This window comes from Lagopus leucura, unplaced genomic scaffold (genome assembly GCF_019238085.1).
Source record: "Lagopus leucura isolate 7727_CA_CO unplaced genomic scaffold, USGS_WTPT01 Super-Scaffold_806, whole genome shotgun sequence".
Taxonomy (NCBI): Eukaryota; Metazoa; Chordata; class Aves; order Galliformes; family Phasianidae; genus Lagopus; species Lagopus leucura.
In genome coordinates, this window is record NW_024962260.1 from 8,484,822 (window position 1) to 8,510,577 (window position 25,756).

General features: G+C 43.4%; 2 protein-coding genes across 2 annotated transcripts; one reads left to right on the forward strand and one right to left on the reverse strand.

Annotated features, from left to right (window-relative positions):
- The first annotated feature begins 15 nt into the window (after positions 1-15).
- On the forward strand, positions 16-7,092 carry TRMT2A (tRNA methyltransferase 2 homolog A). Its single transcript, XM_042865476.1, has 11 exons — positions 16-793; positions 1,316-1,424; positions 1,870-2,051; positions 2,675-2,789; positions 3,033-3,148; positions 3,664-3,775; positions 4,383-4,505; positions 5,457-5,532; positions 6,006-6,122; positions 6,332-6,428; positions 6,709-7,092. The coding sequence occupies exons 1-11, from the start codon at positions 333-335 to the stop codon at positions 6,995-6,997; spliced, it is 1,797 nt and encodes a 598-aa protein (XP_042721410.1). The 5' UTR covers positions 16-332; the 3' UTR covers positions 6,998-7,092.
- A 336-nt stretch (positions 7,093-7,428) lies between these two features.
- DGCR8 (DGCR8 microprocessor complex subunit) lies at positions 7,429-25,299 on the reverse strand. The gene is made up of 14 exons (XM_042865475.1): positions 25,174-25,299; positions 20,736-21,744; positions 20,131-20,293; positions 18,736-18,878; positions 17,753-18,035; positions 17,129-17,326; positions 15,889-15,990; positions 14,760-14,858; positions 13,411-13,493; positions 13,046-13,146; positions 12,482-12,588; positions 12,147-12,274; positions 11,627-11,740; positions 7,429-11,264 (listed from the first exon to the last, which is right to left on the reverse strand). The coding sequence occupies exons 2-14, from the start codon at positions 21,456-21,458 to the stop codon at positions 11,181-11,183; spliced, it is 2,328 nt and encodes a 775-aa protein (XP_042721409.1). The 5' UTR covers positions 21,459-21,744; positions 25,174-25,299; the 3' UTR covers positions 7,429-11,180.
- Between the last annotated feature and the right edge of the window lie 457 nt (positions 25,300-25,756).

A 25,756-nucleotide genomic window follows, 5' to 3' on the forward strand; every position in this document is an offset into this window, starting at 1 on the left:
GCCCGCCCCGCCCCTCCACCTCGCGCTGGGCAGCGCGGAGCTTTGAGCTGTGCCCGGCAGCGCGGAGACCCGGCCCGGCAGTTCTCCTTTCCTTTCCTCTCCTTTCCTCTCTTTTCCTTCCTTTCCCCCCCCCCGCCGCGGCGGCCCGGCCTAAGATGGCGGCGGCGCTGAGGGAGCGTTGAGGCGGCGCGTCGTTCGCAGCGATTTTTTATGGGACGCGGCGGCCCCGAGGAGCGCCCTTTGAAGAAGCGCCCTTAGAAGAAGCGGGTGGCGGCCGCTCGCTTTCTTCCCTTCCTTTTTCTGGAGCCGCTCCCGTCCCGCGGCGCGGCGCCATGGAGGCGGCCGAGGGCGCCCCCGACGCGTACGGCTACACCCGGGCGGAGCTGTTCACCTCCGAGATCTACAAGGTGGAGATTCGGAACCTGCCCAAGTACGTCGGCTTCAACGACGTGAAGAAGTTCCTGGCCAAGCACGGGCTGAGCCCGCACAAGATCAAGCTGCTCGGCGGGCAGACGTTCGCCTTCGTGACGTTCAGGAGCGAGGAGCAGCGGGACGAGGCCGTCAGGGCGCTGCAGGGCGCCGCGTGGAAGGGCCGCGCTCTGGGCGTGCGGGCGGCCAAGCCTAAGGCCGATCCCATGGCGAGGAAACGGCAGCGGGAGGAGGGGGCCGGGGCCGGGGAGCCCCTCGGCAAGCGGATCGCCGACGTGGTCACCCCGCTGTGGGCCGTGCCCTACGAGCAGCAGCTGGCCGAGAAACGGCGGGAGTGCGAGCGGGTGCTGCAGAAGCTGGCCAAGTAATGCCGCCGGTAACGCCGCCCTCGGCCCGACGCGAACGGGGAGCCGCCGGGCACCGGGCACCGCCTGCGGCTCGGGGAGCTGCGGGAGCGGGTCGCGCGGCTCGGGGCCCCGCACGGCAAGAGGGGCCGCCCGGCCCGGCCAGAGCTGTGCAGGGACGGCCCCACTCCGCTGGGCTTCTCTCACAAGTTATCCCCTCGCTTCTCACGTTCGGTCTTTGCAAATGGAAGCGTTTTTCCATCGTTTCCCTTAATCCTGTAGATAAAGTTCCACCCGTGCGTTGGGTGCGCTGGTCACTTCGGCACCTACCATAAAATTGCACAAAGTCTCGTTTCTTGGCGCTGCGGGCCCTGTGACACGAGAGCTCTATTCCCCTGTTACACCATGGAAGGTTTTCCTCTGACTAAGCGATAACTCATGCCTTTGTGGGCCACAACAGGAAAAAAAAAAAAGTCTCATGTAACTGTTAACCTCACTTGATCCAAACGTGTACATTTAATTGTTGTTTCTGATCCGGGCAGGGAAATTGGAAATACCAACAGAGCGCTGCTGCCCTGGCTATTCCTGCAGAAGCAGAAGTACAACAGAATGTGCTGCCCCATAGAGGGAGTGAAGGCCTCACCGTTACAGGTAACGGATCGCTGGGCTGGCAGGGAGCTCAGCGTTCAGGCGGCCGTCCTAAGAGACAGTGAAGAAACTGAGGGTTTTTCTTCCTCTCACAATCATGAATTGTAGGCATTGTTGCCTTTCATGCAAATACTGCCTGGGAAAGTTTGCTAGAAGCAGAATAATGTACCTTTAAAAAGCATGCTGTCCCTACAAGCATGTTGTAGGCTAATGGAAGCATGTTGCAGAGAGCGCAGGAGTTTGCTCTTGGAATAGCAAGTCCTTTGTGCTTTGTCATTATGGCCATTAGTTCCCCTCCACCAAAGCTTGGGAGCATCTTCTGCAGGAACTGCAATGTCCTGCAGGTGTGTATAAGTACCTGTGGCCACGTGAGAGTTGTTTCAGGATGAACATGGCATATACAGAGAGTGCTGTATGAACCTCTTCCATTACTTTATTTTAAATCTAGACTGAATATCGCAACAAATGCGAGTTCCTGATTGGGATTGGTGTAAATCAAGAAGACAAAACTGTGGGTTGTCGTCTTGGCAAATACAAGGGCGGTACCTGCGCTGTAGTGGAGCCGTTTGATACCATTCACATTCCTGCTGTTGCCAAAAAAGTAGTAAAAACTTTTCAAGACTATATAAGGTGAGCAAAAGTAAAATGAGTTACCTGTGAAAGTTTTGATGTCTGGGATACTCAAAAGTTCTCGTAAGATTAACTACAAGCAGTTGTAAGACAGCTTCACGTAGAATTCTTATTAACAAAAAGCAGCTGCTTGGCTGATTTGGGGGAGAATCACCCTGCAAGACAACTGTAAAACATTAATGGGCGAGCAGCAATGCTTTCTTAAAAAGGAGAGATTAGTTAAAGAAGCAGTTAAATCCTCAGCCATCGAAACCTCAGAATAATTGTGGAAATGGGCAGTTCCAACTTGCCATGGAGCCATGAAGGCATTTAAGACTTAAGTTGTTTCATTTTCTGTACATGGTGAGAGGCTGCCTGTGCTCTCTATGAGTTTGGGAGGATTAAAGCGGATGAGGATTATGAAAAGCTAAGAACAGATTGTTGCAGGAGGAGATAGGATCTACTTCATCTTTTTTTCCTCAGTTCAGATTTGGAAGTCATCCTTTTCTTGACAAATCAATGTCGCTTCTGCTTTAACAGATTCATTGCTTTACCTGCCGAGCTGCTTTTATTTCAATAAACTATTGAATGTTGTCCCCCCACAGCAATTCCTTTTTAAATAACCCAGCTTCTGAACATTGCAGGTCAACCCCTTACTCAGTTTACAGCCCGGAAACCTACGAAGGTCACTGGAAGCAGCTCACAGTCCGTACCAGCAGGAATGGCCACATCATGGCAGTCGTTTACTTTAATCCTCAGGTATTTGAGATGCCTAAATTACATTAATTTGTTTTTCTGAATAGTGCACGTGAAAGAGAAATGAGTAGTTATTTGCAACTACTTTTCTATTTAAAATGGTCTGATTCATGTAAATGAGCAATTAATTTACATCAGTAAGTTGTCTTCTCTATTATATGCTGCTACCGTACAGGTGGCGTGTAGCAAATAATCTCTTAAGTCACACAGATTATTATTCTCCCTCCTTTCCAATGAAACCTTTAGAAGTTAAGCAGAGAGGAGCTGGCTGAGCTGAAGGCTGCTCTGGCAGAGCACTTCACTGCAGGGGCAGGGAAGGAGAGCGGCGTTACTTCCCTGTACTTTGTGGAGGAAGGCCAAAGGTAAGGGACTCAGCTTTGCTGTGGGGAATTCGGGTGGCAGCAGTTTTGTTGTCTTCAACAGTAAAGTAGGTGGCACTTCCACACCCTTAGTTCATCTGTTTCTAATTCCTGAAGATATCAGCAGCATTACTAATTAGCTGAACAGTTATTTACCTTTTCCACAAAACTCCTGAAACTTCCACATAGTGCTGCCTGGAAAAAGGCAGCCAGCATCCTTGTGGTGAACCCGCTGTTAGTGGGTAGCTGCCACACTGGGGAGGTGTTGCTGCAGGAGGTGGCTGTTTGCTCTCGGCTGTGAAGTTCTGCCTCTTTTAGGCCCAACTGTGTATAAATGGAACAAGAATTATGAGAAAAAAACTCGGGACAACGTTCTGTAGAAGAACACAATTGATGTTGCACACAATAAATTTCTGTCTGTATGTAGCAGTATAGTTTTCAAGATGACTTCAGCTTTGGGAAAAATGGCAACAAACGTGCTTGTCTGCTTTTTGTGTTTGTTTCTCCCCTTCCTCCAGGAAATCTCCCAATCTGGAAGACTTACCTTTGGAGCACGTGGCTGGCGATAAATACATCTATGAAGAACTTCTTGGCCTAAAGTTTAGAATTTCTCCTCATGCATTTTTTCAAGTAAGGATGATACTGAGCTGCTAACTTAACTGGATTTGCATTATTGCCTTCAGAATTGGCTACTTCCCCATAACAAGATAGTATATACTTAGGAGATGCAACCTTTTACACTTTCGTTGCGATTAAATACATTTGAGTACTGTGTTCTGCTGTTAAAACTCGGTAAATGAGCGTTAATGTGTTTGGTGGGATGTCAAAGGTAGCTTTTCCTTTCACTGCTTCAGTGCTTTGATATCATTTGCTTCCTGTTGAGTGGCCTTGCACAGAACGTGCAGCAGCAGTTCCATAATCTTTGTAGTTCGTTTCCTTTTCCAAGAGGTAATTCTTCCCTCCCAATGCTTTTAATCCTGACCATGTAGTCTGTGCTGTTGCAGCGGAGTTAAGTGCTGAAGCAGAAGGAACATAGAAACCAAATCATTGTATTTCAGAACTGAATGAAACTCCTGTAATGGTGTCACGACTTGGAAGTCAGCCATGCATGACTTTGGGTTACACGTGAATGGGGCTTGTTTCTTAGAAATGAGGTAAAAGAGAAGCTGTTCTCCTGCAGCTCATTAAAACACGTTTACAGTTTGTGAAGTAGACTGGTTTGACATTAATTTCACAGGTAAACACACAGGCTGCAGAAGTTCTGTACGCTGCCATTAGGGAGTGGGCACAGCTGAGCCAAGAAAGCACTGTGCTCGACATCTGCTGTGGTACTGGAACTATTGGGATTTCTTTGGCCAAGGTAAGTAACGTCTACTCCTGGGTATAATCTTCTTTTAACAGTCAGATGTAGATCTTTTGTTACACTTTTGACAAAAAAAATACTTGGTGTGTGTGTGTGTGTATATATATGTATGTACACACATGTATTGTAGGAAAAGGCAACAGCAGATAACCAGTTCTGAATGACCCAAAAAAGGGGTGATGGTCACAATCTAGTTCCAGGAATGAAAAAAGATAAATTTGCTTAGCCATCCTAAGGCTCAGAGCTCACCAGACACTGCAGGAGGGATCTCCAGCTAGGGATGCTTCTCTTGTAGCTGCCAGCCCTTCGATGAGGGCTGGACCAGGCTCCACCCCTTCTGGTTATGCAGCTGAATTGCTTCTGCCTGTGCTCCCAGGGCTGGCTGCATCCCTTCCCCAGGTGCTCAATCATTGGTTCAGGCTGACTTAGCAATTCCCATACATATATATAATTGATTTCTAATTAAGTTGTTTTCAGCTATTTATGAAAACTCAATCTTGTGTTGAGTGCCCTAAATTATTTTCAATTAAAAAAAGAGGCCATAATTCTGTAGGGTAGCCAAACCTTAATAAAAAAGGTGTATCCACTTAACTAGTTGTGTTTTGTCAGAAATCTTTGGTTATGAATAACCAATATTTCTTATACTTGCATCAGTTTTGGCATAGAGATTGCTAGAGCATTTGAGGAAGTCTGGAGTCTCCCCTAAGAAAATAAAAAGCCCAGCGTAAGTAGAGTCTGTTACTTCCCTGCTGGGATAAATGCTATTCATCCCCCAGTTTCAGTCTTAAGAAGAGCCTGTTGTTTGCACAGGTTTCTTCTCAACCTTTTCTGGCTGCAAGGCATGAGTTCTCTAGCCAGGTATTACTCCAAGTTCCTGTTAATTACTGCTGCTGTGAATAACTGCTACATTTATGTGTGGTGGGCTGATCTTTTCCCTTCATTCTGTAGAAAGTGAAGAAAGTGATTGGAGTTGAACTCTGCCAAGAAGCTGTGCAGGATGCCAAAGCCAATGCCCAGATTAACGGTTCGTTAAGCTAAAAGGCTAAAATCTTTGTTTTCTAGGAAGGGTAGGAGTTACTCAGCTAGTTCATCTTATCAAAGAAGCCTGTAATTACATCTTATCCATAATAATCTTGTCCATTTTAACAATATAACCTCTCCTGAAAACAAAATTGCATGATAATCTGTATGATCAATTTTCCTGCTGACTGCTTTGTTGTTTTTTTCTCATAAATAAACACTTCAACGCAAATGTGAAACAAAGCCACAGTTGCCCTTATGAATTAAACATTAAACAGCAGCTATTTTTTGTGGGCTTTTGCTTTAGTGTAGATAATGACACACATAAGTTACTGCTGTTTAAACACCTTGATGCAGCAGTCAGCGGTAATTTCAATTTCTGGTAGACAAAACAGTTTGTAGTTTGTAAGGCATAAGGCTTCCATATTGACAGTATTGAAAGATGCTGTAACTAATAACATTAATTTGTTTTTACAGAACTGAGTAATATTGAATTTCACTGTGGGAAGGCTGAAGATATCGTTCCTTCCTTAATTAACGCGTTACCTCCCCAGAACCTGATCACTATTGTAGATCCACCTCGAGCAGGACTGCGTAAGTTTTCCTCCTTGGAGTTTTCAGTGCATTCTCCCAGTTGTTTTCTGGCGGGTGCCCAGGAAAATACCAATAGAATAAAGAAAGTGCGAGGCTGTAACTGTGACTTGGAGCGGTGCAGTGCCACACCAGTTTTGTTTGTGACGGAGTCTGTGCTGGAATTTTTCTGAAGTCTGTTGACACTCACATCCAGTCTCTTCTTTGTCTAGATTCCAAAGTAATTCTTGCAATTAGAAGAGCTGAACAGCTGAAGAAGCTTATTTATGTGTCCTGCAATCCTAGAGCTGCAATGAATAACTTTGTGGAGTAAGTAGTTCTTGTATTAAGTAGAACGTGGTAGAAAGAAAAAGTCTGCTGCTGGGGAGGAGGGCTGAGATTGGCTTTTTATTTTTTAAGTCCTATTCATTGCAGTTTACTTTTCATCTTGAAGCAAAAGGTGCTGCTTTGGGAACAACCTATGTACAGGGGTGCTGACAAACCCTATCAGTGCTGAGGCTTGGGGAAGAAAAAGCTTAGAAGAGTAGTGGTGATACACAGCATAGTATAATATTAATACAGTTCTTCCTCCTCCATCTTCCCCACCAAGCCTTTGCCGGGCCCCTTCCAACCGAGTCAGAGGAGCTGCCTTCCGTCCTGTTAAAGCAATGGCTGTGGATCTCTTCCCTCAGACCAAGCACTGTGAGTTACTGATACTCTTTGAAAGGGTTGAATATGCAAACGGAAGCTCTGCTGAAGCAAAGCCTGATGCTGCTCAAGTCGCAGCAGAATGCAACGACTCAGAGCACTTAGATGGTGCCAACCCAGATGACACTGATGCAAACCAGGCAGCTTCTGTAGCTACGGATACAGCATGCAAAGAGAAGGAATCGACTTAACGCCTGTGAGATACTTTCCAGAAACTACTTTTGTGTCTTACCTGCTTCTGTAGTATTATTGCTGTAAGACCTAGGTAATAAATCTTAACAACAGAGTGGTTGCAAGGCTTTTGCTTATTTATCAGTTTAATTGTATCCTATTAGGCTAAATCCAGCTTTTCTCAGCCTGCCTTGGGGGAAATTGGGTGTGTGAATATACGGAGGGGCCTCTGGTTGAGATGCAGCATTAAGTTGTTGTTCTGCAGTGGGGTGGAATGGTGATGCGCCACACCGTGCCAAAGGCTGCGCCCTGTATCAGGGAGCACTTGCTGCTTAACAGCAGTGACTGAGGAGTCTAGGTTCTATTTCAAAATACCTTGAGGAAGCAAGGAAGCAACGTTCCTTTTCCTGAATATGCTTATGTTACCACAATACTGATCACACTGCAGCACTTTATAATATCAAACTTTATTGCTCAAAACTAATTGTCTGAAAAATACACATGTAGTACTCAAAGACCAAACACGGAGGCTTATATGATTGTGCAGAAAAAAGCAAGCAGAGGCTCAGTGAAAATGAGGCTTTATAGTTGTACCAATTCAGCACTGGCATCAAGCAACTGCACCCACTACAATTCATACAGCAACCTTTGTTATCTACTTGGGCATTAAGAACGATTTTCTTTCCCCTCCCCCCCTTTCCCTTCTCAGATACACATCAGAATACTGTAACTGAACATTTTATTTGGTTAAGAACAGCATGGCTTCTTGCACTTCACCTTTCTTCCTGGGGCAAGTTAGGCAGCTACCGCTTCCTGAATTTTACTCCAGAACCAAAGTACAGTCTAGAGAATTATTAAGATAAATCATGCTTTTAAATACTTAGATGTTAAAAATATATTAGTGTAAAGCCTAACAGCAGCGCAGGAAAGTGGAAGCTCACATACAATAGTTAAGTTTATGCATAATAGTCTCTCCAAACATCTGAGTACCCAACTACTGGGTCAGTTTTGTTTCTAATAAATATTTAAGAAAAAGCTGAACGACTGGTGTTCAAATAGGTAGCATCTGTCTGGTCACTGCAAGTCACAGTCAGTTCTCCATCAGTACCGTGATGAGCGGAACGCACACTGACCCTTACAGTCATAAACCACACGCTGTTGAGTAGCACGTAATATGCAGAGCAAAAACTGTAACTCCCAGAGGGAACAGTTCTTAAAAATACACTCCGTTCCTATAAAAATACCCCCATCCTCCTCTGTGTACAGAAGGGATAAAGAACGAACATCAGTGACAAAAGCAGCAGTTGATTTTATGCATTCGTACAATCAAGATCTAAACCTTTACAGCCAGTTACCTAGGAAACACACAAGTTACAATACAAATTTAGGATACATCTCGAGTCACGCTGTAAGTGTTCATGCAGAAGCTGAAGTTAATGCGATGATCTATCCTCTATCAAGCAGCTCGTGCTTATGTGCAAATGCAAGACTGTTACACTCCAAACAATAGTAAACAGTAAAACACAAGAATACTTCACAATGACAATTAACAGCAGTTAAGTTGTTTGTTCCAGCAGTTATTGCGCTATTTTCTGGACATCTCTCCAGTTAGAGGCTGCAGCAAGGTCTAATACCATCTTTTTTGTTTTTTTTGTTTAGAATGCATAATATACGTTCTAGGCTTTGGTTCACAATGAAATCTGTGGATGTTTTAATTAAGGGCAGCGGTCACCTTGTGATCTGATGGTGGCAGACTGAGGTAATACAGCAATCCTCTTAAAAGGAACAAAATCAAATTTGTAAGTGAGGCATCTACGGATATTCTGCAGGTGACCTGCAAAGACACTGACATTCTGATCTCAGAACAACAAAGGATCTGCCAGGGTGATTTGTCTGTTCCAGTGCTGTCCACATACAGGTATTCTGCTGAAAACGCACAAGCCGAAGTGCAGCCTACCTACTGCAGTAACACACTGAGGCATAGGAGAATAAGCCCTGTCTGTATGAAAAAAATAAACCAAGAGACAAACAGTAATCCCTGCTTGTCAGCACTGCACCAGTATTACATACCTTCCAAAGAAAGATGGAGATTGGTTAAAGCTACGCTGCTAAAAAAAAAAAAAGAAAAAAAAAAAGCAGCAGAGGCAGTATTTTGTTTTTGTTTTTTCAGATAGGCCACTTTAAATCCTAGTTTCTGTATGGTCTTCCAACTACCCGTATCCTGTTAGCACAGGTTTACAGCTTGTGGAACAGAAGCTAAACAGAATCATCAACAGTGAGCAAATCTGTATCTGCAGAGCTCTGAGCGTGCACTGGAACAGAGACAGGCGAGGCTCTGCGGTCCTGTTTGACCTCAGGCATCATAAGCCATGTAATGAGAACAACAGCTTCAGTAAAAACTAAAATCCTTGCAATTCCAAAATAACAGGTGTGATATTAAAAGGAGGTCTGACAGTACTGACGCCAATACTGTTAAAATCCAGTAGGCACAATGTTCACTATGCTGCAGCATTCTACACACAACACGGTATTAAACAATCAAATAAAGGAAAAAAGCCCCCGAACGACCCAAGAACATTCCTCATCGCCCCTCCCCACCCCAAGCCCCAGCCTGCTGTCCAGATAAGTACCAGGAACTGCAGCCATCAGAAAACTGACCCCTTCCACTCTGGCAGGAACGTAAATGAGAGCAGGACAGCTCTTGGGAAAGTGGTCGAAGCCCTGCCCCCCATTTGCTTCTTTCCTATTCTTAAGAGCAATCCAAAGAACCCACAGGAATGGTTCTAAGAGAAGGCGAACTGCAGTCACCCAGTAAATAACAGCAAAGGAAGAACCCTCCCACAGCAGTACGTGCGCTGCAGCCACAGCTGTGTCTTCTGTGCTAAACATCACCGAGCCTCAGCAGCACGGAGCACTGCCTGCTCACCAGGGCTGCACTCAATAGCAGTTGCACATTCGTGGTTTTCCTATCCCTCCACACAACTGGTCATGGTCTCACATTCTACTCATTACTGCGTCATATTTTGAATCTACATTCTAGTTTTCATTGCAGAAGTTACGCTCTCTCCTCAAACACTAAAAATGCAATTACAAGTAAAAACAAAGCTTCTTAAAAAAACTAAATTGCTGCAGTTAGTTCAGATTTCTCTGGGTTTTCTTTAGTCTTTCTTTGTTGTTTTCAAAACTTTGATTTTAAGCTGCAAGTTAAGACTTAATTTGTCAGGTCAGATGTATTCTGACTCCAAACAAATGAGAAACTTCTTTCTTGTTGGGAGAAGGGAGTGGGACGTCTTTAAACACCGCATTGGCAAAATGTTTTCAGACTGTCAACTATCTTCAGTTACAGTTTGGCTCCAAGCTTTGAAAACAGCCTTTGAAATTCCTGTTTTCACCTTAATCTGATAAGCAGGGCCTCATTTTCCCCTTTCAACTATCAGTAAACTAACATTGTCTCGTTTTCAATTAACATAAAACACAATTTCGAATATCCAGCCTGTTGCTCTTAACACTACCAGGTATACTTGTTCTTTTCAAGTAGTATTAAAAAAAAAAAAAGTCTGTATACTGTGATCTTGAATAATTAAGCCTGGTAGGAGACAAAATAAAACAGAAGAAACAGCATTACTGGCCTAATCCTATGGCGTTAGGAACATTGCTCATCATTTTCATGTATTTGCCACCAAAGTGTCTTATCAGTGCATATTATTATGTGCTGAAATGCAACAAGACTCTACACAAAAACAGTTTTAGGCATGTTCATACAAGACACGTACATATATTTCTTTTATATATACATATATATGTGTGTGTGTGTGTATATATATAGTATCAGCTTTAACCTGTATATAGATATTCTGAATTTCATCCTTAAAACACATCCATTTCAAACAACACGGATGATTTTCAAGGAAAAAGTGCTTGCTTGACCGTGTCCTGTGTGAACATGCCCGTCCTCTGTGCATCTTGCCCAAGCAGAGATCGTTATGATCAAACCTTGACACGTTACGTATCGTATCTCAGAGGTATAAAAAAAAGAAAGAAAACAAGTAATATTGCCCTGATGATGCAAAAAGAACAATGCATAACTGAAGCAGCTTGGATTTTAAAAGTTATCTTGCATTCTGCAGCAAACAGATTTCAAATCATCGTTGGAAATCTAGCTCCTCCATTTGTGTTATTGCTCCCTGCTTGGAAATCCTCCCTTCAGACATCAACAGTGCACAGCGGCTCGCTGCCCGGCTGGGCTGATTCCACAATCGTCATCTTGGGCTTCTTCCGCGTCTCCTCCTTGGCAACACAAACACAAAACACGTGGAACAAAGCTGCCCCGAGGGCACGTACGATACACAGCACTAAGGGAATTCTTGTGCACAGCTGCAGCCAAACTTGCGTTAGTCTGCAGAAGGTTAATTTGTTCTAATGTTACACCGTTTACCAAAGTAAAACTAAGTAATAAGCCCACTTAACACTGGAGCGTGAACATCTCTCTAAAAGCAGCCCTATTTAAATTTAAAAAAAGTAATGAACAGCTCATTATATGAGATACTGCAGGAGACAAGCACAAATGTTACAATTAGTAGGCCTGGCCTGTGGCATTTTTGTTTGTACATCAAAACCAAAATAGAACCAAAACAGGAGCATATACTCACTCTTTCTTGTGCCAGTTTTTTCATTTCTTCCTGTAACTTGTTCAGGATGTGCAGATTTGGCTTGTTCTTTTTGGCATACTGCTGAAGCTCTATCACACTTTTATCAGAGGTCTCCTGTTCAATGAGACCATAAGCAACAACAGATGAGCTGTTTTGACTTAAAAATACACACACACTCACATGAGAAATTTTCTCTCTGACAGCTGTTTTCTTAAGACAGATTTACATGAGCTAGTTTCATATTACATAGGTTAGACAGTTTCTGTCTGGCAGTATGAGACTGCCAGGATTGCCAGGGAAAGCATCACACTGTGGCAGGAGCAAGGTTTGAGGTTCATCAATTTGGAAGAATTGAGACCTGCTCACCAAATGCACACTGCCCTGCTCGCGACAGGGAGCAAACAGATGATGCTGAGATAGATGCCACCACAGTTTTTTTCTAATTAAATTACAAACCAACAACAAAACATAGAAAAATACAGTCACAACATAGATCACAATTAAAGGAAATCATCTTCACCTGTTTGACCATCTTGCTACTCTCTCTACCATACATACGCAAAAGAGAGCCCCAATTTTTCACATGTGGATGCAGTAGCTGTAGGATTTTCTGTGAAGCTAATTGTTTCCCCACTCTTTTATTTTTGCCTGTAAAAATAACCATGAAAACGTGTCATATCAGTACTTTACACAGTTAAACACCAAGTTGACTTGTGCTATTCAAAGCTGAGACACCAGAAAAGAGTAGAATAGTAATAGAACAAGTTAGGTAACTGAACAAATGCCTGCAAAATGGATAATAGAGAACAGGAAGAAAAGGAAGGTATCAGAGGTCACACTAGGTGCTGTACTTACACCAGCCTCGCACTGTGTGCTTGCCACAAGTCATGACATATTCACTCTTCTGATTTTTACCAGGAATCACTTCAAATTTTATGGATGTGTCACCCATTCCATGGTTTCTTGAGCACAATGAATAAATAAACCAACATCATACGCTAAGTACAATTGCAAATAAACAAAGTAATTACAGTTATCTTTGTCAGTAATTGCTGTGGTGTTAGATACAGCAATAACAAACTTTAAAACATTAGTTAATAGGGAGTTATTGTTTAAATCAGCGACTTGCATGAGAAGAGAACCCCACATAAAGGAAAAAAAAGTCTATGTCCCACGATTATATCCTAACCTGAGAATTTTCTTCAGAGAAGCAAACCCACAAAATACCAGTTCATGAAAGACACAGACAACAGTTCAGTCCAACCAGCTCTCTTACAGGCAGGCAGTGAGAGCAGTAAGCTCGGCCAGCCTGCAAGTGTCCTTAGGTTACTGAGGGACACCGGGCAGCAGCATCCAAGCAAACCCTGTGCCCTGCCTCAAACGTGTGTACAGAACAGAGTCCTCATGCTGCAGCCTTACCTTTTAAGGCACTCATGGAGAATCTGATATGGAGACAAGAGCCCAGCTTTGCTGGTCAGTTCATATACCCGTGAGTCCTCAATACTGATATGGTTAAAATACTACAAAGGAATTGAAAAGAGGTATAAAAGTTTTTGTGCAAATCAAACTCAAATACTGTTCTAAATGATCGCCACTCCTGTGTAACATCAAACAAACGTCATTACTCTGCACCAAAAAGTATTTTTAAGTGCAAAAACATCTTTATCAACATCATTAAAATTGCCATCCCACTCAGAAAACAAGGCTATGGATTTTTCCACACTGAAAACGTATTTAAAAACTGAGACTCCAGTAATCACAGCCATCAGGCAAGAAGCTGGTACCTCAAGTTCTTCACTGTCTTTGGGCTTCTCTTCAGAGGTTTGCTTAACAAAGTCAGGAATAAGGATTTCCAGTGTAGCTCGAGCTGCAGAAAATGATTTGATGTTGTGATTAGCTTTATTTTAAAAGACAACTGTAAACAGAAGCAGAATGAAACTCAATTTAAGCAAGCCTCCCACCTCCCCTGGAGATCACCAAACATCCTAGAGAACAACTGAACAGGTAAGATGAGCATCTCACTCATCCTGTTGCAACCAGCATATCCACTTGAACATAGGATTGCTTGCCTTAAAAAGCACAAGTTGGTAAGAAACATCCCACAACTATTAAACTGCACTAAAAAACTGCTTTTTGCACAAGCTTATAAAAAGAAAGAAGAGAACAAAACACAAATCTCATTCTCACATCAAGCTATGACCCCATAGGACCTAAAATACAAGAAATACATCATCATCCCTTCACTGTTACAGCAGAACCTTACGATTGCACCTCTGGGCACTCGCTATTTGCCTCAGTTATCTGCACAAAACACCTTTTTTTCATGCACAAACAATTGTGTGGTGGCTTTTTATATTTTAGCCACATTAACAAATTTCACCAAAGCATGAGGTCCCACACCACGTGTGCACGATACACCTCCAAACGCTGGCACTGTGCTGAACACATCACAGTCTGGAGATGTGAAGAAGTTCTAACATGCAAGACGTTTCCCTTTAGTTATTCACTATATACACAGTTCTAACTGTTATTATATGACTGATTTTATCTGTAACAGAGATAATTACTTGGAAATCAGTGTAAGTAACAATACAGGTCAGTGCAATATCACCAGAAAGGGAACTAGCTCAACCAGAAGCTTAGAGGTTTTGTTGTTTGCTCTTTTCAGTTTTGTTTTGGTTGTTTTGATTGTTGCTCTTTTTCGAGAGAGGTTAAGACTTAAATTGCACTAAAATTCACGAGGTAGGCGTTCATACAGCAGGGGACTGCAGGAGGGGGAGTTGGACCAGATGACCTCTGAAGGTCCCTTCCAACTTCAAGGATTCTGTGATTCTGAATTATAAAAAAAAGCAGCATGTACACCTGGTGAGATAACTGGAAACAGACGCTCTGACAGCTTATCAGCACAAATCAGAAATTAACTTCTGAAGCTTCTTCATGGTTTTCTGTCCCAGCACACTGCGGAACTTCGGGAAGTCTCTGAAGTCGTACTTTTAATAAGACCACATGGATGCCCGTTTTGTAAATGATTATCAAAGTGATTCCTACTTCCTACTGCAAATACGGTCATCTTCAAAACAGAAATGCAAACAAACAATTCAGCAGTTGGCATTAAGAAAGAAAGAACCGTTACCAGCTTTATTCTTGGCAAGCTTTTTGCTGCTGGCAGTTCCTGCCCCGTAAGTTACTCCATCAATAATCACCGAGGCTCCGAAAGGCTCACTTGGGTTCTCTGAAAACAGAGAGGAGAAAATGAAACCTTTCCAGGAGTCCCTACTTACAACAGCCACATACATGAAATATCACTGTTCTCAGTGTTTGTTTTCCTCATTCAACTTCAAGTAGGATGGATGCTGCACACTATCAGAGACTGAACGCTCCAGCACACGAAATCCTAATGGTTTCCACTAACACACACTTCCCACCACATGCACTTCATTCTTCCCAACAAAGAATTTCTCCATTTTAAGAAGTGGTTTAAGATCTGCCAGAATTCAAATGTTAATTCCAAAGGCTTTTTGCATCACTACTACAGTGCAAACACAATATGCTGATGTTAAAAAATCATTACCTAATGATTACATTACCTAATGCATTTCTAAGACCAGAAACTATAGCAGCACACTGACCTAAGGCACCTGACTTAATTCTTTGGATGCTACCTGCAGGGCATAAAATACCAGTAACAGTATCACACTCCTATCATTTTCCAGAGAATGAAGAAATGCCAGCCAACCGAGTGCCTTAATGCTGTAAATTCTGTTGCTATAAAGCAAAACCCACAAGGAACACGCACTGTGTAAACCAGAGCAGAACAATCCCACAAAAATATTGCAGCTTTAAGAGAATACAAACATCTCTGCAGAAACCTCTCATTCTTAAATGCCTCCTAATCAAGTGCCTACAACTAAATTCCATCGTTTGTCTTCAATCAGATTTTCAGGACATTACTGACACAGAAATTAAGCAAATATTAATTGTTCATAACCAGTATATTTCCACGATGTACCCTTTTAAATACAACTAAGTTACTCCCGTGCATTTTCACTTAGTATTGGTTTTTGCTTGGAAAAAAATACACCTGTTATTTTAAACAGGTCCTTGTTTGAGATGCGTGGAAAACATTTCCTAGCTAGAATGTGGCTCACAGCAGACTCTCCAGACATCCTCTAGGAAAAACATCCATTGTTTGGTTTTATTTCACTATGAGAGAAGCTCTTCACAACAGCACTGTGCTCAGTTTGAAACCATGACAGACTTACCACATTCAAAGAAATTGTAAACAGGGCGAACCTTTAGGACTCGTTGCATATATTCATGCAGTATGCAAACTTCAGATTTCCCATTGGGATTAATGACAAATTCTACAAAAAGAGAGAGGGAAAGGAAAACGACAGCTAGTTTTGGTCTTAAGGAAAAAACTGCTATGAGAAACAAAGCATTAAATGGCAAACTGCAAGGGAGAATTGCTGCTCAAATTACATGCAATGTGTTTTAAGACTACCTGCAACAAATAATGCACATCACGTTCCACTCATCTCATTTATGTGTTTCAAAAATAGAAGCAAGAGCTCCCACCTTTCAGCTCATCATTAATTTCAACTGGCAAACACTTCAGTTTTACACCTGATCCCTCACTCGACACTTCAGAAAAATAACTCCACTAGATCATCTTCTAAGCACTTCTGCAGCAGCCTCTTACAGCTCCTCCTAACCAGCTTATGTCCAACTCTCACTGACAGGCACAGAAAGAAGCTGGTTTTATAATGCAAGGGTAAACTATAAGGTATGGACGGAATAGTTAAAAAAATATGCTTTGAAACAAAGCAAAACCCCACAGAAACAATTCATGAACAACCACAGTTTGAAATTCTCCTGCTCCGCTCAGATAGGAGGAAATGGTCAATTTATCAGTTTTAATTCTGCTGAATAAAAAGCGCCCACAGACATGACAGCCAACAAAACAAGAATAAAACCCACCAATATGGGCCTTTTGAATGCTGGACTGCAGTTAAACACATCCACACAGCCAACACAGGTGAGAGAAGATTCCCCCAGCTTCTCATCAGACAAAAATCTACTCCTTAGCAAAGGATACGTAACCGCACAGAGTTCTTTCCCGTTTCCATCTAAGTGGTTTAAAACTGTATTTTAACTTACAGGTTTTAATCTGGATCAATCTGGCATTTGTAACCAGTCCCTAATTTGGGACAGGTATGAACTGGTGTAAAACTAAGAAGGCAAGAGCAACCAGAGATGGGCTGGAGGGTTTTCCATAAACACCAACAGTAACAAGTGGGCGATGGTGGATCCAGCTGCCAGGACTAAAGCCCTAAGCAAAAATTCTTGTTAGATAGCATTTTTCCCTTTACTGTATTGTATGGTGAATTCAGGAACATACAATTCTGCAACAAGGAACAAGCGGATTCTTCTTCTTTTTTCCCCCTAAAGGAGCTTGGAACTTCCACACCAGATGTTTAATCTCCCAGTACATGAACTAACCTTTCTTTGTAGGTGCATCTTGCACAGACAAGGTGATGAGTTTCTGATTGGCAGGCAGAATAGGCCGCTCAGATTCTGCCTGCTTCCGCTTCATCTCACGATTGAATTGCCGTCTCTCAGCCCAGGTTCTGAATTTTTTTACAGTAACTTGTTCAAAGTCAAAACGCTTCTCAAGGTAGCGTCTAAAATCTTCCAGATCTAAGAAGCAAGCAGGTTACTACAGCTGACTATACGGAAAAAAACCACCAATGCACAAAGATGCACAAAAAATACATAGCAGTGACAACTGAGATTGATAGAACTGAGTCTCAGACTGATATACAACTTTAGTGGATGAAATACCCCAAATCTTCCACATTTTTGTGTGTAAAGTTTGCATATCATCTCTCAGATGTGCAGCAGAATTCCTAGTGTTTCCCTTCCTGTTACAATCAAAATTCCCATTTAAAACTGGTCCTGTTTTTTCAGATCTCTGCCTAAGAAAAAACAGCGCAGAAAGACAACTTACCAGATGATCTCAGGCAGGGTTTGACTCAACTGCCACGTCAGGAATAACAGAAAAACGTGCCAAATGCCATTAACCCAACGCCAGCCAAGAAAGAGAGTCCCAGTTCCCATACCTACCTACAGATTCATCTTTACATACTTCAACTTTGGCCTTAACTTGTCCTAAGGCTCCTTGTGCTGCATCTCCCCCTGAGGTGTCTTTTTCATCTAAAGGCCCAGAATCAGCAGCAGTGGAATCTGGTTCTTCTGTTTGGCAGTCCAGTTCTGAAGACTTATCTAAGTGCTTTATGGGTGATACTTCCCCATTTGGGGTTATGTCATTATTTTGTTCCCTTTCCTCATTTTCCTTCATTTTTTTATAATGCAAGCAGGGAATGCTACTAAGGGGAGGATCATGTTTCTGCAAATATAAAATAATACAGTTTCAGTACGTCGAGGTAACCAAAAGCAAATCCAAAACTCACCAGATGTAGTCAAGATGGAAGCTAGAGTTATTCAGTCTAATCTCAGGTTGCTCTTTGGTTAGCAATCTGATCCCATTCAAATCTTTGCACACTCATTAGTATGGCATCCTGGCACTACGTTCATACTGACAGTAACCTTCACAGGGTGTTTCCCATTTTAAGTCCAAACTATATTCTGGCTGATTTCAAGCAAACATTACATCCTTTCATAAAATCCCTTGAGTCTTCTTGGGGTTTAAATCCACAATATTAGACTCAGTCTCTACCTATTCCTTTGGTTTATGAATGTCACAGATCTATTTCTGTAAGTGGACCATGAAACACATCTCAGACTAGTTTATGGCTACAGATAAACAATCTGAATGTATTTCATGGTGGAATAAAGTTAATGTTTTGCAGTCATATTCTAGAAAAAGAAGGCACAAAACAAGACCACCTCATTTGCTTTAACTGCCCAAACTCATTATCAACAACTGAAAAACAAAGCATAAGAAAAGTCACATCATACTTCAGAAATAGAGTAGTTTATTTCTCAAGTACTGTAACAACCCTGCTCAAGAAGAAAAAATATTCAACCGTTTAAAGGAATAAATCTAATTTTTAAATATCAGTACAGAAATAATTGACAGTACTTACCCTTATGCTTCCTGTTCCCAAGAAATAAGGTCTAGACCAGGTAACAACTCTAGATTCTCTGTGCAGATATACAGGAATGCCTGAGTTATGGAATGTCATGATCCATCCATCTGGTAACGGCTCCGTAGGAGGGCGGCCACGACCTTTAAAGCAAAGAACAGCTTTAGATCTGGAGTAGTTCACTGTTCAATAGACACTGAATTGTGGCCTGCTCCCAAACTGCGAATCACCAAGCACTGTTTGTATCCAGTCATCTGCAGTGTTGTCTTCTACCTTTCTCAGGCACTCAAACAAGGGATAGGTGGCCACTGATCCCTTGGTTCGTGCAACTGGGTAAGATTTCTTGTGATTTCAGTCTCTCACTGCTCAATTTCCATGCAGCTTTTTCTCTGATTGAAAGTCTATCAGACTTAAGGAAGCAGTTTGAAATAAAACCTTTTGTTATATTTTTCAACAGGAGTACAATACAAACCAAAATCAAGTCTATAAGACCTTCCACTTAAATATCTTAGCCATGAAAAATGCTGCTGCTTCCACAAAACATGAGTGAAATTACTCATGTAGTATGCCAGTATTGGGACATACACAGCACAAAGGAATAACACTGCAGTAAAACGCTCGCACTCACATTCAAGACAATATATGGTTTTACTTATTTCTACTTTAGACACTGGAGAACAGTGTCACTGCTTTCTACATCAGAAATGAACAAAACAGACTCCCTTTAGCTGTGACCCCTGTGTCAATCCTGTGCTGATGTAAAGCTTTGGAGGAAAGAAGTGCTTGGTTTCTTACTTCAGAGCACAGCGTTCGACAGCTTTGCCCTTCCAGAACAGGTCTAAGGCTTGATTCTGATACAAACTGCTTGCAGTTATGTTCTTGTGGACTGGGTGGCATTCTCAACTCTTTATTTCTACTTGTTGGTAACACACTATGAACACCTTGATAAATGCAAGTTATGGGCTTTAGCAATATCTTGCCTGGTATTGCAAGCATTAAGACTGCACATGTACATTTCAACAAAAGAAGTGAGTTAATGGCAGTAGGAAGAATTCCACAACCAGCCTTCAACTCTTTCACAGTATCAAAAAAGCCAGATCCTTGTTCACTTACCTGCTACTGAGGTGAAAGTCTTTCTCATTTTCCACATATCCATGCACCAAAACACATTTTCATCACAAACAACAGATGAAGACAACAAGCACGCCCAAACATCGCCTTTCATGTTCAGCAGTATGAAAAAAAATCATCCGATACAAAGAAGCCTCCAAACAAGACTGTGTACCACACCCACTACTTACCAAAATTGCGACCAAACTCAGATTTCCACAGATTTCCATTCAATATACCAACCTCACACAAAGCTTTATAAATATTAAACAAACGTTGACTTACTTTTAAGAACAGTTTTAATTTTGGTCATCATTGGCTGCACACTTGTTTCTCCATCAGACTGGTGATCACTTTCAGCCCCATACTTCTCATTTTCTACTCTCCTCGTTTTGGGTGCACGAAGACCCTCTTCCAGCAGAGCATCCACATCATTATCAAAGTCATCCTGAAAGAGATGTCATCAGACACCGCCCTCCTGAGGTCTGCTAACTTCCCTTTCCCCTCGGAAAGAAAAAGCATACATTGTCCCTAAGTACTTCCACATAGAGAGGAACTAGAAATGTCCAATGATCCCAGTAAAATGACTGAAAAACAAGAAAGTTTTCATAAGTGAGTGTTGGCATTTTTTACGATGAAGCAAGCTTTAGTGTGTAAGAAGCCTTTTTCATGTTATTTTTAAACTAAGCTATAGAAGATACCACACAACTCTGAAGATCCACCAAGAGAATTGTGAAAGCTTTCAGCCAAAATCCACCTTTAAAAATTCTGCATTTTTAACTCCAGCACTGCACGTTTCTAGGAGAGGCTGTCTTTAACAAACACCTTTGTGAGCTTTTTCCAACTACCTGGAATCCTCTAGCCCACCAAGAATCTCAGTATCTACTTACCTCGTACGAGTAATTCATGGTTTCTTCATCCACTTTATCCCTTTGAACGATTGCTTTAGATGTGAACCCTCCTCCTTCTTCATCTATTTCCATCAAGTTGTCGGTAAAGTCTTCAAGCTCATCCAGAACTGCATATTCCACTCTCTTTTCCTGATCAACATCATTCTCATCATCCTTCTTGTCATCGTTTTCACCCCCTATACCTACAGCTTTACCATTACTACCACCGAAAGGACAAACATGCAAATCCCCATTGACATTATTAATACCAAAATCTGTATCTGCCTTATAATCCTGCTCAATTCCAGTGTACAGAACTTTCCTATCTTTGCTTTTGCAGCTTTCTGTAAAGCTAACGCTGATCTTTACATCTTTCAGTAACTTAAGATCTGGGGTGAACTTTCGAACTGAAGGTGCGTGACGAGCAGTTCTCGGGCTTTGGTCACTACTGTTAGGGTCTATTATAAGACGACTTTTGTAGCAGGCAGATCCCTTTGTGAGAAGCTGTGTTCTGCAGATACTGTGCGTGTCCCCAGCAGGGGTATCTGACTGTCCATCACCACCAGAGCCAACGTCCATTACCTCTGCGTCACTGGACGTTTGCAGGGGAGGTGGTGGAGGCTGTTCGTTAGGCGGCAGAGGTGGGGGACAAGTGTGATTCTCCACATTCATGTCTCTTGCAGGTTCTTTAGGGAGGGGTGGCACATTTTCATATTTCTCCATCTTTTAAACTGTAAAACTACTGTTTTAAAAAGACACAATGCTTTCGATAAATGTTTAGATCTATATTCCTAACATGCGTAAGTCCATCAGGGTTGGGTTATCATGTCCTACTCAATATGCAACACTGATGATTCAGTTAAGCTGACTACATTGTTCTTTTCATTAATGTAGACAGCTTTCAGAATCACTGTCTCAATTATTGGAAATCACAATGCATTCAGCTTAAATAGCTGAGGACTAAGACTGCATCTTCACTGGACAAGCAGGTCTCCTTTCTTCTTTCAATCTACAAGAAAAAAAAACACATGTCACAGAAGAAAAATGGAAAGCGGTATCCCAGGCAAAAAGAAAAATAAGTTATTCCTTCCTGTAATACGTTCCAAGTAGAAAAAAGAATTACATTTTGCAGCAAAAACAAAACAAAACAAAAAAAAAAACAAACAAAAACCAACCAAACACAGATTATCTCAGTACTGTTCTGAATGAGGCTGAGATCAGGCTGTTGTTACAGCTTCTTGGTCTCTAAGTTGAGGTGCAAGAACTTGCTAACGCAGTTTACCTGCTTAATCAATTGACCATCCTGCTTGTTTAGCTACCAGGATATTAAGTGTAGGTATTTAGGGGCCCTCTTCCATTGCTTAAAATAACCTGGCATTCGAGCAACACTTACCCACACAGCAGACAGATTACACATGCAATACTGGCATGCTTTCAACATCTATGGTTCTTGGAAATGTGTGTCCTTTTGAATCTTACAGATATGTCTATGTTGCACTGAAGCTTTAACAAGAAACCTAACTTGCTAAAAACTCAGTGCAAATGTGGAAACACAAGGAAATAATCTTTACCTACCTAGCTAGCTCTGGCAGTCCTCTGATACTACCCCTGTGCTCTCTGCAGAAAAGGTGTCTTGTTATTACATTCAAGCACTATTAACAAGGAAACTCTTACTGTCTTTTCCTTCTTGCTGGCCCTGAAGTAATGAGTAGCATTACCAAATCACTGCCAGCCCGTACACATACTGCAGCCAGAGGAAGCACCAAACCAAGGCTGGTTTAAACTTGCATTTGTATTCCTGGCCACAAACCTGCCCCATCCCCAGGGTAACGTAACAGAGTCCAGCAAATCCACTGTTACAGAGGGCTACAATAGAATTTGCTACAAAAGAAAGCCCCTCCAAAACAGGAAGAGGCAGAAGAGAAGTCCAATTCCCATCTGCTCTGCTGCAAACTGATATTTACAATGTGCCCTTTATGTTAGAGGCTGGAGGAAAAAAAAAAAAAAAAGAAAAAAAAAAGATTTTGATGAAAGAGAGAAAGGAGCAATACAAAAAAGGATGTATGAGTCCATAGGTTAGAAACAGCCACGTGGAGCTTAGACAAGACAACCAGAAAGCCATGAAAACAGACTTAGCATATTAGGTCACACGGCACTAGAAACAGCACAGGCTAGCCCACCTATGGCCATGCTTAACCAACGTGCCCTGAAAAAAGACCTTTCATTCACCAAGACTCCACAGAAATGCACCAACAGATCCCACATGGCCCTCTGAAAGATATTAGGAGCGTTATGGAGAGCTGCAACAGGCAGTGCAGAACAGCGAACAAACTCTGGATGAACTGCAGAAAATAAGAATTTTAAATGATGTTTTGCAGATCACCAATAAATGGAAACATTGCATTTTTCACTTAAGCTTACTCTTGTTCTAGCGGATCAGCTGAAAAGGTTTCACTGTAAAAGTAACCCCCAAGACATGGATACGTGGTGGACATTACGTAGCAAACTGTAAAGCAGAGCTGGAGAACTTCCTCTTGGCTTGGTTGTGTTACAGATGTTATTTGGAGACAGAAAGAAAAACAAAACAAAGCCAAATAATGCCCTTCTTCTCAATCAGCGCAGCAAGATCATGAAAGAAACACAGAGAAAACAGCACCTCTTTTCTAGGAGAAAACTAGAATGTTAGAATGTGTAACCAGCAAACTCCCACAACAGCACGTATGGAGACTCACAAACAAGTTCAACAAAGAACACGTGGATACCTGCAGCTGCTCCTGGGAACAAGGAACAGCATATCACAGATTCTATCTTCTAAAAGTCATTTGATAAAGAAATTGGTTTCATCATCAGAAACTGCTTCCTTCATATCTTGTAGACGCCCCAAAAGGTAGAGTGGCTGCTTCTGAAACACACAGCCTCCCTCCTCACAAGGCAACAACCACTTGAAAACCTACTCAGCTACCATCTTGGTCAACCTCAGACCCTTTCTATTATCTACACCTGTATCTTTCTGATACGTACAGTAAAACAATATTGAATCATTAATTATGAACTGCCAAAAGAAAACAAAACCAGGGAAGTGGATTATTTTCATTAAATCTGCATAGGAAATCTCTGCAGAAGGATATTCAGTGGACTACTACTACATACATATTTCCTTCCACACTGCCAACTTTAGCACAGAAAGATTCTGAAGAAAAAAAAAACACCAGCCATTTTGTGCAAGTCATCAAAGCAGTGCAAGAAAAGTCACTCAGGGGCCCAACAGTTACTATCAGTACAAAATCCAGACAAGAATGAAGAACCTCTGTAGCGCCATCCCATTTCAGAGCTAGCAGAACTACATAAATTGGGAAAAGTGCCATCAGAAAACAGCAGAGCGAGTGTGCTTTGATAGCTTGCCCAGTTTTCGGGCAGAGTTTAGATGGCTGCAATTAATGGTGCAACATGGAAGGTAAGTTCATTTGTTCTTAAATCTGCAATTTAGGGCCTCGGAAGGAAGAAAGAAATATTCTTCAACCGCATTCCCAGAGGCTTCCTACTTGTAAAGGAAAACAGCACAATTAGGAACTAATTTCTCTTCTCACCCTCTTAAAAATAGCATCCTGGCAACAATCAGGAGACACCGCTCAGAAGAAGCAGGGTACTAACCTTTCAGCCGCAATTAGAAACGGGAACAGTTATGTTTAATCATCTAAACAGAAGGAAGGAGAGCCCCGCTCATAAAGGAAAAGTCAAAGACCGGACTGCACCGCCCGCACGGCACGTAGGGCACCGAAGGGACGAGATGCGCTCAGCCCGCTTTAGAAGGGATAATGAGGGGCCCATCCCAATCAGCTGAACGCTGCAGAAATGAACGCGAAGCTTAAAGAAAAACGAGGTGCAAAACAGAAAGGCTGCTTTCTCAGGAGAGAAGAAGAAAGTTTAGAAGTTTTCGAGCCTAAACCTTCCAGAGACCGAATGAGGAAATTCAGAGAAAGCCCTCACGGCGCTTCACCGCGGAGAGCACGAGCGGCGGGAACGCGCGGAGCCGCGCGGTGCAGCTCGGCAGGCCACGCCGCCCCATCCTCACCGCCCCACAGCCCCCCGGGGCGGCCGGACGCGCAGCACGTGCTGCAAAGGGCCGTGCGGCCCGGGAGCGGCAGCGCTCAGCGCTCGAGGCCGCAGCCGAGGCCCCTCTGGCCCCGACGAGAACGCGGCGCTCCCGTCTCTCCTGCTGTTCTGAGCGCCGCCCGCAGCGAAGCGGGGGGGGGGGGGGAGGGGGGGAAGGCAACAAACGCCAACGCGCGGCTGCGGGGCGCCTGACGGCGGTGCCTGCCCGAACGGGCGGCGGGCCGGGGCCGCCCCGCGGCCTGCGGAGACCGAAGGGTTACAGCCCTCCAGGCGGCTGGGCCCGCTCTCGCACGGCCTCCCTCTGCCCCACGAGGCCGGCACCCACCTGGGCCATCCCCGGCGTTCCGGTTTCTCCTCCGCGAGGGGGTGGTGGGAGGGCGAGCTCGGCCGCCTCACGAAAGCCGCCCCCTGCTCCGAGCCACCATCGCCTCGGCCGCCATCTTTAAATTCCTGCTCCGAGCGGCTCCGCGAGGGCGGGACTCTCCCCTCCGCTAGCCAATGGCGTCTCCCGTCTCATGCGTCTCGAATTTGAAATCCTGGTTACCATTGACAGATTCTCGAGCACGTTAAATAGTTTGACCAATAACGACGCAAGGAGCTCACGCCCTTACGAAGCCCGACCAATGAAAGGGGGCAGGAGGCGGGACCGAGGCGGCGGGAGGGCGCGGCCGGCCGTGACGGGAGCGGGGCCCGGCCGGTTTCTTTGTCCGCAGCCGTGCGGCCGTCAGTGCTTCGTGCGACCGGGGCGAGAAGCGGCGCAGGCTCCGCCGAGCTGCGCTGAGGGGCTCCGGGGCGGGCTGTGGAAGGCCGTGCTGCAGGGGGCCGCAGCCGTGAAGCCTCCCAGCTCCGTTCAGACAATTCCCACAGCACGGGACGTGTCTCAGCTTTGCATACCCTGCTGTGTGAGA

What these genes read in the sequence shown, in the direction of transcription:
- DGCR8 (XM_042865475.1), bottom strand. Translation starts at nt 21,458, where the DNA reads ATGGAGAAATATGAAAATGTGCCACCCCTCCCTAAAGAACCTGCAAGA. An exon ending in AATTAAAACTGTTCTTAAAA is followed by an intron (nt 18,879 to 20,130) that starts GTAAGTCAACGT and finishes TTTGCTTTAAAG; the next exon opens with GTCGTGGCCGCCCTCCTACG. An exon ending in AAAAACTGGCACAAGAAAGA is followed by an intron (nt 11,265 to 11,626) that starts GTGAGTATATGC and finishes TGTGTTGCCAAG; the next exon opens with GAGGAGACGCGGAAGAAGCC.
- TRMT2A (XM_042865476.1), top strand. Translation starts at nt 333, where the DNA reads ATGGAGGCGGCCGAGGGCGCCCCCGACGCGTACGGCTACACCCGGGCG. An exon ending in ACTTTTCAAGACTATATAAG is followed by an intron (nt 2,052 to 2,674) that starts GTGAGCAAAAGT and finishes TGAACATTGCAG; the next exon opens with GTCAACCCCTTACTCAGTTT. An exon ending in AGCCAATGCCCAGATTAACG is followed by an intron (nt 5,533 to 6,005) that starts GTTCGTTAAGCT and finishes TTGTTTTTACAG; the next exon opens with AACTGAGTAATATTGAATTT.